The sequence below is a fragment of the Diceros bicornis genome, chromosome 16, assembly GCF_020826845.1.
Source record: "Diceros bicornis minor isolate mBicDic1 chromosome 16, mDicBic1.mat.cur, whole genome shotgun sequence".
NCBI lineage: Eukaryota > Metazoa > Chordata > Mammalia > Perissodactyla > Rhinocerotidae > Diceros > Diceros bicornis.
This window is the reverse complement of record NC_080755.1, coordinates 39,238,331-39,252,245: the sequence shown is the minus strand read 5'-3', so window position 1 is coordinate 39,252,245 and position 13,915 is coordinate 39,238,331. Positions and strand designations below refer to the sequence as shown.

The following is a 13,915-nucleotide window of genomic DNA, read 5'->3' as shown; positions in this document are numbered from 1 at the left end:
AGTATGCATTTCCATAATTAGTAGTGAGCCCAAGCATCTTTCCTATGTTTATTGGCCATCTGTATATCCCTGTTCCATAAACTATGAGACAGGAAATCTATCTATAGAAAAAGTTTCCACGGCCATTCCAGAGCCTGAGTTAGGACACATACTCAGGTGTGTGGCTCTGATGTTTAAATCTGTGACCACTTGCCCAAGAGAAAAGGGAACCAGTCAAACATTACCTTCTCAAGAAGACTTCCAATTCTTCTCAGGCCAGAGCAAAGTAGAATCAGCAGCAAAAAGAATGAAGAAAAACCAGGTGGAAAAAAGAGATTTTGTTTTTCTTTTTTTTTTTTTTTTTTTTTTTGTGAGGAGATCAGCCTTGTGCTAACATCCGCCAATCCTCCTCTTTTTTTGCTGAGGAAGACGGCCCTGGGCTAACATCTGTGCCCATCTTCCTCCACTTTACATGGGACGCCGCCACAGCATGGCTTGCCAAGCAGTGCGTCGGTGCACGCCCGGGATCCGAACCAGCGAACCCCGGGCCGCCGCAGCGGAGCGCGCGCACCCAACCGCCTGCGCCACCGGGCCGGCCCCGAGATTTTGTTTTTCTTAAAACTAAAATGTCTTGATTTGGACCACAGGAAAAATCTGCTCTTGGTAAGGTTAGCTATGTAAATCTGAATAAGTTGTTATTCTTCTGTTCTCAGTCTTCCAATCTGCAAAATTAGGAAAACAATCTGTACCACTTCTTACCCCCATGCAGAAATTTTGAAATAAACATTCTTTTAAAACTTTGAAAATAAAGAGTTTGTAGAAATTCGAGGTTCTGTGGGCATTAGTCATCCAATGCCTTCCAAAAGCTTAAGTGAGATGATGGAACTGTAGACCTCTGAACAGCTTTTTGGAGTGAGCAGCTCTCCTGAATTCCTGCCTGAAAGGCCTGATGGCTCCGCAGAACAAAGAATTATCCCCCAAATAACACAGCCCTACCTTTTAGTCTCAGAAATCTAAGAAATTCTTCATCTTCAGGCATAGAAATGAAATCCCTTAGTGGTCAGATGGCCTTTCTGGGGTTTCTTGTTCTCTGGTTCAGGCTTTTTATACACGTCAGTCACCCCACCCTTTGGTCTGATCCCCTTCATGCTGCAGATGCCAAGATCCATCCTAAAGTCAGACTTGCTTTTTTCAGTCTTAATCACAAGAGTAAGGGCTCTGCAGTCGACAGCACCTTCCCACTCTTAGGATGGAGCAATCATAGAAAGGAAACAGAAATGACTCCTCTGAGGTATTAATTATCAAAGCACAAAGGAAAAAGCTGGTACCAAATAGCCTTTCTTTACCAAAGAATAAGAAGCTAGATCTACATAATTTACAACCAAGGGGTGTTCCCAACCAGCAGGCCAGGATCACACCAGCTGCTGCTGTCACACCTCCTTTCTGAGGTTTGACCTCACTGCCAGCACTCACTCTCATCCTTTACTCACATCAACCCCACCAAATGGGGTCTCAAGGCTTGGCAGAAAGAAATAATCAGTGAATCCTCAGCATACAAAGGGAACCTGCCTAAAGCCATCTCCAGCTAGAAGGTATGCCGCCTGCAGAGTAGTACAAAGGCAGTTGAATTGAGCCAAGTGTCACAACCTCTGCTGGGCTAATGGGTGCTCCTCCCTCATCTCTATGATGTTCACGATCAGCACTTGCATCTTTTTCTGAGCTCATTGCTCCTTCCAGTATTACTACTGACTTCTTTCGCTCTAGGCAGACTCTCCCAGCCAAAGTTTCACCTTAGATCAGGAACTTCTCTAATTCTGTGAATCAGTTCTCTAAAACATGGAGTTAAGGAAGTAAAGAAAATTATACCTATCAATGACCCAGGAAGATCACTCCTTCATAGATCAGTAACATGGTTAAAACAAAACCTAGGAGAAATTCACTTTACTTTGGTTGCAAAATTGGAGCTCAAGAGATATTTATGTATTTGGTAAAGATTTATCTATAATTTTTCTCTGTTTGGACTAAAATTATAAATAGCTGTCTTCTACTATGCAAAATATACAAATAAGGGATGGCAAGGCCAAAAAAAGCCAGCAAACAGGAGGAGGAAGCCAGAATGAGATTAAGTACTAGATACAGATTATTTCACTTACTTATGCCTTGTCTATTCTTCAGAAGCAGCATCTAAGGACAAAAGGTTCAAAAGCAAGGCTGTAGGTAAACAATTTTCTTCTAGAGCCCAAGAAAAGAAGTTTCTCATAAGCACTAATATGCTAATATGTCTAGGTCTCAGATACAAGATAGTACAAAAGAACCATTTCAAAAAACTGAAAATATTTCCTAATTGTTAACAGATCTCTTTCCAATGCAAGTAGAACTAAAAATTCTTGAGGAACACTAAGAGATCCAGGAATGAGTGTTTTAATAAATACAGGCCTCGCTCTCCCCGGTTCCTCATTCTCCTCTATGTGAACATAAGTTACAAAAGTCATGAGATGTTGTTAATATGGTAGTTCCTATTATTTTGATAACCAAATAAAAAATATGACAACAGAACCAAATTAGGGGAAAAGTTTTTTAAGCTATTTTTGAAACACCCTATATTTGTTTCAAAGTTCAACCTCATGCAAAGTGTGTGCAGTTACCGCGTTTTACCCCGGTGCGCCGGTCTCTGGGAAATAACTGTCAGCTGAGTTTTGTTCCCAGGAGCAAAGGTGCCTAGCACTAGGGAGCCTTCAGCCCTCTTTGAAATTCACTGGTCCTAGCTGGAAAGGGAGGTGGGGACTACAGGACAGCTAACGCAAAGCTAATTTTATCTAGATCTAACAGACAAAAGGCCACTTGCAAAACATTTTGGCAATACGATACAGCTATTGCTTGGAAAAATCAGGCATCTTATAACAACAAGATCTGATAACAAAATATAATTCACTTTCACATCCAAAAGCTAACTTGGGAGCTGCTCCAGGCACCATCTAATTAACTGAAGCAGATAGAAAAAAAAAATCCTCAGAAATTATCATTGTTTAAATACACTCTATTTTATTTTGTCTTAAAATAGTTTAACCTTTATGCTACAGACTTATTTCAAAAAACAGAAAATCTTATCTTGCACCAAAAAATATATATATAACACTCTGTTTTATTATTTTTTTCTCCAAAGACCATTAAATACTAAATGGAAACAAAAACTAAATAATGAATGTAAAGAAGAACCAAATTTTGTTTTAAAAACTAGAGTTGCACATTTTAAAACATTAATTCTAAGCAATGATTTGTCGTCACTGCATCAAGTCCACGCTCACACTCCAGCAACAGCAGATCTGTTAACCACCAAGTGCATTGGTTCCTAGCCATACAATGGCTAACATTTCATTTTCACGGTAAGAGGAGCAAAAGGCTTCAATGACCTTTGTACTCTTTTAAAAAACAAAGCAAAACAACAACAAAAATATTTCCTAGTTATCCAGTGATTTTTTTTTAAGATCACTACCCTTTAAAATTTGTTAAAAGAATAAGTACGTAGTGTTTTAAATAAAATGAAAAAATACAACAGCATTGGACTAAAATACGTGATTATTTTAAACAAACAGTGCACAATCTGAGGAAGTCTGGTTAGGGCGTGATCATTTTTATATATACATGGAAGTCACATCATACACATACTGGAAAACAGGGATTAGGGGCTCTTTGCCTTTAAAAAAAAGTTTAAACTGAAAGTCAAAATTGTGTCCCGAGCTTTTTGAAAAACCTTGTGACACAGTATAAAAAAGCAGGCAACAATTCATTTTTAAGTTACCTATGGAGCTAATCTGCTAAAAGTAACAATGAACAATTGACTAAATTAGCAAATCAGCCAGTTCATATTCACAACTGATAATAATAAAAGCAGAGTTTATGGGATGCTCAATTGTAAAGAATAATGGAGTCCATTCAGTCTGGCCCCTTTCATCAAAATGAAAAGACAACTACTGGTGAGCAGCAATTATATGTTATAGGGCAGTCATGATGATTCAACAGCTAAGTTACAGCTTTGTGGTTTCAAATTGGGGGAGGGGGGACAGACACGACAGGACAACCAAATTAGTGCCATAAACCAATCTGTGATCCAAGTGTACCATTTTAGCAGAGATATTACTTTGAACAATGTCCTGTGAAGCATAAAGAAGTATTTATGCTACCAAATGCAAAACTTTGGTGAAAAAAAGATTCCTTTAAAAAAAAAAATTCAAATGTCACAGGAGTTGTTTACCACAGAATTTTATCATTAATAAATACCTTGCCAGAAACAACATCCCCATTCCACAAGTTCTGGCAATGAAATAAGAGTTGAAACATAGTCTCTCCATAGTTAGTTAGTAACTATAACTATTGGAAAAGTCCCAACCTGGTAGAGAAAAAGCTAACTATCTCTACCATCCCTTCCCCTCCCCTTTTTGCATCTTCATTTCTAAATCTCTGTTCTGGTGCATCAAGTCAGGTAGTCTTGGTGCTGGAATAGGGACAGATGAGGGCAAAGTGCAACCTGATATAAAAGCAAAAGGACAGAAAAGAGCTTGGTTACAACTGCACTCTCTGATCCCAATCCACAGTGCACACAGCACACCAAAAGAATTCTCTTTAGAGGATGATTTTTAGTGGCTAAAGAAAGTATGTCATGGGAAATCACATGCTGTATAGAATAAGACAAAACATACTGTTAACATAAGAACAGGTAATGCAAAAACCTTCTTTATAATGGGGCTCTGCCCTGATACCGGGGAATAATTAAGCTGCAAAAACTTCAAGTCATATGATCCACTCTATTCTTGTCCCAATGATTTTCCTGGAAAACACAGACCAGAAATGGTACATTTCTGCTTTGTCTAGCATTTTAATTCAAGTCAAAAACAACATGTAACAGTAAAATTCAATAAATTAATCCTAAAGTAAAACATGAAGGTCCAAGTTACACCAGTAGTGAATCTGCAGAAGGTCCTATTTCGCTCTGGCCTCTGGGTCTTTGGTTTTGTCTAGAATTGTGGCCATGAGAGACTTGATATACGAGGTGCTAAAACTGGAGGTTCATGATCTTTTAAAAGCCTGATCTATTAAAAGTAGATTGACAGAAAAATAAAAAGTTGATGAAGAACAGAGGCCAGAATCCAATGAGATGCTATCAGAGAAGATCAAAGAACACATGCTTAAATGCACTCCTATGAAAGAGGTATAAGGAAGAATTAAAGCAGCAGGAAGTAGAGTAAAGAGAGAATCGAGTCTTTACAAAAAATAGAAGAAAAGGCCAGCCAGGTGGAGCCAGGCAGACTCTGATGCATGCGCACGCAGGAGTGTCTCATTCATCTCAGCGGCCCCACAGCACCCACCCCGCACAGTGCCTTACACAGAATAGGCACTTGGTAAATGTGTGTCCGCTGAATGAAAACTGAAAACGGTAGTTCCCATGCTCTTATGATAAGAAAGAGCCACCAAGGCATTTGGGGAGGGAGGCAAAGGGCTAAAGCAACATTATATGGTAAAAATAGAAAGAAAAACAGCAAATAAAAACTGTGGAAAAACAAAAGGTGAGGTCTTCTAAGCCAATATTACTTCACTCCTCCCTGTGCACAGTACATAGTGTTCTAACTTTAGGTATTGCTTGTAAAATAATTCACTACTAACTATAACATGTTATAGGAAAAAAGGTAGTAACTAATGCCACAAAACTCCAACACTGGCATTTCCTGAATTCCCTGAAGCTCCTACTACCCTTTGCTATTCCTTTCAGGTACTATAAAACCTACAGTGCCAATAATGTGCTTTGCATATGGTTTCTTATGGTGTATTTTGATTTTTCCACTTTTAGAAGGTAGAGGAGAAAAATACCCAAATATAGCATCAGGTCACCTTCAGCTCAAGTGTTAAACAGTTGTTGAACATCCTTTATGGAGAGACTAGCTATGAAAGGCGGCACTGTCCTCTCAGATTTGCAAGTGCCCATAGCCTCAGAAACCACACAACTTTTTATATTCTACCTAAGTAATAGGTTTCTATGTTCTCCCATTATTTGAATAAACCAGGAAAAAAAGTTGAAGGAGAGAGATTTTCCTACTGATTTCTCAATACTCTCTTCAGATGCCCAGAAAACCTCATGGTGGGTATCTATCAGAAATGCCTCTGCCCCAAAAGGAGACATTTGCCAAAGAGTTATGAATTACTGCAACAAGGAGACCAACTAAGTCACCTTAGCAGTTTTTATAAACACAAAGGGGCATGACAATTATTTGTGTTGTGGGAAGTCAGCCAGGAGCAAAGTCAGGAAAGAAGGCAGAAGACTTAAGCTAGAAGAAAATACTTCTGTCTTCTATTTTTAAGGACAGGTTTTCAAATGCACATGCCCTAGTAGGTGCCAGTAAAGACCTGACTAACATGTGTGCAGATGCCCTAAGGTGGGAGTGCCAATGGGTGGGCTGACAGTGGTCAAGTCTAGACATTAATTTTATTACACAGAAAAATAAATACAAGTTTCAAAAACTGAAATCCATTTCACCTGGTAATTGAAATATTATTCTAAAAGGAAGGCAGAGTTTCCTAAGATTAAAAGTCACCAAGTAAAACGAAGCTGTCTAATAAAATTCATCATTCTCATATTCCTACTGAAGGAAAGAAGAAATTCTTTTCTCTGTGATAAGTTATTTTCCTAAGTGACTTCTTTTAATTAAAAAAAAAAAAAGGAGGGGGGCAATTTTCCATGAGTTTTGATTATACAAATGCCACAAACAGCTTCTGAGGCTGAAGCTATGACAATGAACTTCCATGTCACAAAGAGGAGGAGGAGGAAGTGGAAGGGAACAGTGCAGAGGAACACAGCGACATTGTATTACAGTAGGTATTTACGTCTGCTATCCTCATCCAAGGTAAGGTCAACAACTTCTGCAGGTGAAGCCCAAGTCTGCTGGGGAGTCACAGCAGTCCATGACTGTGTTTGCCGGCTGCTAACATACTGCGTGCCCGAGCCATGCTTCCACGAAGAAACACTCTGAATCACACCCCCTCGAGGATGAACACACCTGCAATTGAGATGAGGAACAAAAGCATGGTTAATCCTACCATAGGAAAAATAGAAGGCAACACAGCTTCAGGAGCACTGAGCAATACTCTCACTAAGATAAGCCTACTACTATACAAGTTCATGAAACCCACAGCCGATATCCTTTTTTTCTTCCCTCTCTCCATGTCTGTCTGTCTGTTTCTCTCCTCCCTCTCTGTTTAGCCTTAAAAAAGGCCAAGAGGGGCCGGCCTGGTGGCGCAAGCGGTTGGGTGCGCGCGCTCCGCTGCGGCGGCCCGGGGTTCGCTGGTTCGGATCCCGGGCGCGCACCGACGCACTGCTTGGTGAGCCATGCTGTGGTGGCGTCCCATATAAAGTGGAGGAAGATGGGCACAGATGTTAGCCCAGGGCCGTCTTCCTCAGCAAAAAAAGAGGAGGATTGGCGGATGTTAGCTCAGGGCTGATCTCCTCACAAAAAAAAAAAAAAAAAGGCCAAGAGTCTTGTCAGAAACTACTGAGCTATAAAACTCAGTCAAAAACTCCTGAGTTACGTCTAGATCTGTTGCTGACAATGGTTAAGATGATGTTTCTCTGAATTCATTTAAACCTCTGGAATCTTCAGGACAGGTCAGCATATAAAATCCAGAGCAAAATTCAGATGCCCAAACAATCTGAGTCTGAACAAATGAAACAGTAAGAAATACAGGTGAAACTTGTTCTTAAAATAAGTTCTGTAACATATTTGGTAATAATACCTTCAAAGACACTAATAGTAATGTGTCTTTACAGATTAAATTTCTAAAAGTCTCTAAGTCCTAGGTCATGCATAATCGATCAATTTCCCTCATCATGAAGGTCACAACAAAAACACTTGGCTGCTTATGCTTTAGCTCAGTGAAAGTAACACAGCTGAAGTACTCAGTTAAATTCTCTAAAAAGTGTTCTACCAGAGGGACAGACTGCCTTGCTGACAAACCTCACCACGAGTTCAATGGAAGAAAATTGTTTCAGAAACCCAGACATGTTGAATTCCACATTCCAGTCAAAAGACAGAACTGTGAGCCTCCAGGATGAACCACTGAGTAAGTTTTGATTCAAACGAGAAGCAGGTAGGCAGCTCAAGCTATCATTGCTACTTATGCCCTCACATCTAAATTACTGACCAGTGTCTACGTAGCATATGTGAGAAGAGACAAGTGGCATGATTTTGGTCACATAAACTACTACGACAGATCTTGAGCAGCTGTTCTGACAACGTATATACGATGAGTGATGCTGGGTCACTTGAAAATTCCAGCTTTGATTCAATGCTACCTCACTACTAGGTTTAAAAGAACATTAGGGTAACAACAATGGACAAGGTTCAGTGGCAGAACTGCCCCCAAGATCCTTAAAATACTGGAAGCGCTAGCCTGAAAATGACTCCCTTACGAAGAGCGGTGCTGAACAGCAGATCTCTTGGGGCCAGAGCAGGGAAGAATGTAGATTTGCTACAGTCCCAGAGGCCCATCATCTGCTTAGAAATGGGCTAAGTAGCTACTAACCCAGAGGCTACTGCATTTTCAAAGATTAGCTAGTGAAAAGCATTAAAATAAGGGACATCAAGTCCAAAGTTTACTCCAAATCTGTCCAACCCATTAAGTACACTCAGATTAAGTGATCACATAGTCATGGAAGAATGTCAGCCAAAGGAGTCCATTCAACATTTATAGAAATGGTTTTGATGACTGATGGTAACAGAATACTAAGTTTATTAAGTAGTTTCACCTCAGTTGACAATCCCAACAGACCTCTGAATTAGAAGCGAAAGTAATTATCCATATTCTACAGACAGGGAAACTGAGGATTAAAGAGGTTACATGATTTGCCCAGAGTCACATTGCTTGAAAGTGGTAGGCTAAGGATCTTCAAAGCCAGGTCTGATTTCAGGCTTTGTTTTCCGCAACATCGTGTTGTCACTTTACAAATCTGTGTATTAAATTAGGTAAGGCAAACAGCAAGAGTCAGCAGAGTGCAAAGACAGGCCCAGACTAACAATTTAGAAATATAAAGTTCTTCAACAGTTCAAAAGCTCATCTGTACATGTACTAATTGAAGTAAAGCTGGCTAGAACCTTAAGTAGGAATTCAGGGAATGAATGGCTACAAAGAGAGTCAGTATAATCTCTGGCAGAATTCCTAGAAATATCTCTGAATTAAAGAGGTATTTAGTCCCAACTGTTAATCTGTGCTGCTCCCTAAGTGACCATATAATGTAACATCAGGTAGTGGCTTTAAAAGGGATCTGATCCAAACTGCTCACTTTACAGAAGAGAAAACCAAGACCAAAAGACAACTGCCCTGGGTCTTAAGCAAGTTAAGCACAGAACCAGAACAAAATCAGGTCTCCACCGGGGAGTTTATTTTCCACTAAATAACGATACCTTGCTCAGACTACACCTAAAGTACTATACTATGTTTGATTGTTAACGACACTGCCTGGCCCCTGGGGGTCATTCAATAACCAGCAAAGCAGATTCTACAAGTACCCAGTGTAGGAGAGTGACAGGTTTAGAGACAGTATTAACTACTAAGAAATGGCTGAGAAGGAAAGAGAAGAATAAAGACACAAGGTACTTCCTCAACTATTCAAAAATAGATCACTTTTGTAGTTATGTTACAAAGGGTTCAAGTTACCAGACAACAACTTGGGCTACTTTAAGCAAAAATAAGAATTTATTGGAAAGACACTGGAGCACCTCAAAGAACCTAAGGATGATGGAACAACTATGCCTCATTCGACTCAAGCCCCAACTCTCTCAGTCTGTTTCTGTTACTTCAAAATTTCTGATTCTCTGGAGAATGTGGTGATCCCATCTTTAGTCAAAAGCTTTCCTGGCTCCTATTTATTGCAGCTGGAAGGGCAGCTCCTAAAGAAGAGAAAATCATCATGAAAGGTGGCTACTCCACCTTGTACAGAGATCTCAAGAGCAGAATAAGAACCATGAATCAGTTCCTGGAAGGCAAGTTTTAGATGATCATTACTACACAACAATTACAGCCACCACCAAATGGAATAAACTGCCTTTTAAATGTTTAAATGTTCAAGCAATTGCTGGGCCGTCTGTCAAGAACGTTAAAAAGGATTCTAAGATGACTTCTAAGGTTATCAGCAACTTTAAGATTTTGAACAACACAGGCAAAACCATCCCGTTAGAAGTCAGGACGGTAGTTACAGGGGGCGAGGTTCAGGGGAGGTTGTGACTGGAAGGTGGTACAAGGGGGACTTCTGTTCTATTTCTTGATCTGAGTGCTAGTTACCTAGGTATGAGCAGTCTGCAAAAATTAAAGTGTACACTTATGACTTTTCTCTGTGTGTTATAAGCCCATAAACATTCAAACAATTTTTTATGATTTAATGACCTTGACTATCTTAAATAAATGGTAGCTAGGAGATGGATGAGGACAGAACACGGTTTTTAACAAAATTTTTTTTTAAAAAAGGAAAAAGAAGGCCAAGCTACTAAACAAAAGAGTGCTGGAGAAACATTTCAACTATTTTGTAAGACAGTGTACATTACAAAACAACTCATCAGATAGAGAAAGAACACATTTCAGGAAGAAATGGAACCACAACAATTGTTATAAGCCTACGAAGATGCTCTATAAAGGATGTGAGAGGCTCAAAATTTTGTAAGGCAACTAACATAAAGCACAGATTTTCATGTATCCTTTTTCTATATTATGAAAAATACAGGGTGAGAGGATATTCAGCTATTTTTTAATTGGCCCAATCCAACTGTAGTGCAGATACCGGCTTTGTTCTCATAAAGCATTTAATCTGCATATGACTGGTGATAGGCACAAAACACAAGGGAGAGTCATATTTTCAGTCTTATAACCAAGAAAATGCTTGGGCCTCACTTCCCAAAAAAGCACTTTCTAAACACTAAGTTTTTTTTCTTTTTTTTTTCTTTTTTGTGGGGAAGATCAGCCCTGAGCTAACATCCATGCCAATCCTCCTCTTTTTGCAGAGGAAGACTCGCCCTGGGCTAACATCTGTGCGTATCTTCCTCCACTTTATATGGGAGGCCGCCACAGCATGGCCTGACAAGTGGTGCATCGGCACGCGCCCGGGATCCAAACCCGGGCCGCCAGCAGCAGAGCACAAGCACTTAACCGCCATGCCATGGGATCGGCCCCTAAACTCTAAATTTTGATAGAATAATTCCTGCTCTTCATACATTAAAACCAAAAAAGGAGAGACTTCACAATGGAAAAGAAGAAAAAACACAGAAAGAGGGCAGGCCCTGATGGTCAGCTTTTGATACAGTTAACTTACTATTCTAAGAAAACAACATTAAAAATTAATCATTTTTGCTCTCATTTACAGAGCCTGAGGGTGACCTCTCAGATAACATTCCTACTTATTTTTCCTAACTGAGGATGAAATGAATCCTTGCGGCTTTAGGGAAATGCTTGTCGGCCTCCCTTGCTTTTTTTAGGGTTAATGTTAGCAATTGGTTGTAGGAAGCAACCAGTCTTAAATGCAAAAGCCTTCTGGCATCAATTCTTTTGCTGAGAGATGAACCAACAGTAACACCAATGACCACAGGACCAAAGACTACAGTGAAATGAGGTAAAGGTCTGATTAGCCACAGATGCTTCAGAGAACAAGTACTGAAGGAACTGTTCCAACACAGTTCCACGACAGAAAGATGTGCACTATATGGATTCATCCTCCTACAGCAATTACCAATGAGGCTGATAGAAGGAAAAAGGACCAAGGACAAAGAAGAACATTGGCATAAAGGTCGTAAATTAAAACGTCTGGCAAAATTAAGTGGGCACAGAAGAACTAGAGATGCTGGAAAAATCTCCATCTCATGGCAAAGTACATCTTGTGAAACAAGACTGCCCAAAAATTAACACTTGAAAAATGGTAACGTTAAGGTAACATCAAGAGTTCATCACAGCAATACAAGGCAGCCATAAAAGATGCATTCAACCATTAGTTCAGAAAGCATGCTTTCTAGTCTATGACTAGAAGAAACACGAATGCTAAGTGAACACATCAAAATTTAAAGTAAAAGAGCAGGGAAAGATATTAACATGCAAGAAAAGAAAAACAGCTATCAAAAAAAAAGGCACATCACAACTGGAATCAGTGAGTGCAAAGGTCAAACAAAATGCTTCCAAATATGGAAAAATGGCACCCAGCACAAGTCAGAGCAACCACAATCCCAAAGAGAACAACTCAAGGACCAAGTCTGAGTTTTTAAAAACTCTCAGGAAGCTCATAAGGTAAAATATTGAAAGAAAAAATAAGAACAGGACAACTAAATCCAAACAAAACATCTACGCATGCAAATCAAATTAGAACAAAAAGATGTGGATCAAAACCTAAAACCTTTTTCCAAGCGATAACCCTGCCAGAAGCCCATCAATACTTCATAACTGCAACCCTAGACCTGTAAAAGAAATAAATTCCAGATGAGATACAGGCAGCCAAAGAGGCAATTCTGAAGCAACCAAAAAGAAAGCCTCTTCCCCACCTGATACTCAGCTTTTTAACCTCAATGTCTAAAAGATTATCAGGCTTCTTCTTAAGAAACTGCAGAAAAAATTTTCAGAAAGACAGAGCAAAATCAGTGAGACTCTACTCAGTCTTAGACTCGAAGACCAAAATAAAAGATCCCCTTAAAATGATACAGGAGTCAATTCAAAGTACTCCAACGGAATCTGCCAACCATACATTTCATTGTACGGACAGTATTAACCACCACTGAGATTTCAGAATGGACTTGTCACCTCCAAGATATGATTTCCCCAGAATTCAAACCAAAGGATCAGAACAAAACACATTTTTATGCTTCAGAGCCTGTAAGAAAAAGTTCTTGAAAGTCATGTTATAGCATGTTATTTAAAATGTAGCCAAAGTCACTTGACTTAGTTGAAGAGTAGAACAAAGATGCTTATAGAGTAAAATAACAATCTGGATAAAAGACCTAACAAGTTCAGAGAAGGGTGAAATAAAGATAATTGTATGTATGTGTGTGCGTATGTTGGAGGTGAGGAGGAACTTGGAATTTAAATTTCCAATTTTTAATAGACAGATAATGATAATTTTAACTCCAGATACCAAAAATATTGGTAGAAAAAGAAGCTAAAGATTTCACGATGGAAGAAAAGTTGAACAAAGAAGCTGAAAAAGAAGGGTGGCTCACTCTATAATATTTCTAGGCATAAGGAAACAGTAAAGAAGGAAGACTTGGTAGGAGTTAATAAAGAACTGGACCTAGCGATGTCTCAGCATAGACTAAGAGATTAGATAAACAACACAGATTATTACCTACTCTTTCCTACGTAAGTAGGAACACATGAGTAACAATGAATTCAAATTTGAAATGTAACTCCAGGGGAAGCTGATGAATGGATAATGTGCTCCTGGCACAACTAGACATAATTTACTTATATCAATCTGTCAACAGGCAAGGTAAGTTTATAGTAGAGAGTCTGAAATAAAAATACTATAATATTCTAGAAAGATCCTGACATGGGGCTTAAAACTAATACCTTCTATGTTATAAGGAACAATGGTGAAATAAATTAATGGCAAATACATGCTGAAGTAAAGGAAGAAATCAGAAGTTCTATCTTCCTCATCTGATGGATAAGTCAGCTTCAACGGAATAGATGGAAAAATGGAAAAGAATTTACAGGAAAAAGTTTTTGATTAAGGCAGAAAAACAGATACAAAAGAATGAGATACAAGAAAGATGGAAGAACGAAAATTCTTTCCCACCAGAATAGGGGAAATGACCATTAAAAAAGAAAAGAGTGGGGGCTGGCCCGGTGGCATAGCAATTAAGTTCGTGCTCTACTCTGGGGTTCGTAGGTTCGGATCCCGGGCACGGACTGACGCACTGCTTGT

The 13,915-nt window shown here is 39.3% G+C and overlaps 1 protein-coding gene across 4 annotated transcripts in view; it reads right to left on the bottom strand.

Annotated features, from left to right (window-relative positions):
- Window positions 1-613: 613 nt before the first annotated feature.
- ARK2N (arkadia (RNF111) N-terminal like PKA signaling regulator 2N) overlaps window positions 614-13,915 on the bottom strand; it is an 82,539-nt gene continuing 69,237 nt past the window's right edge. For all 4 annotated transcript variants that reach the window (XM_058557037.1, XM_058557040.1, XM_058557038.1 and 1 more), the window contains one exon: window positions 614-7,025. In XM_058557037.1, the coding sequence (XP_058413020.1) occupies window positions 6,836-7,025 (190 nt within the window). In that variant the 3' untranslated portion in view covers window positions 614-6,835. The remainder of the gene's footprint in view (window positions 7,026-13,915) is intronic.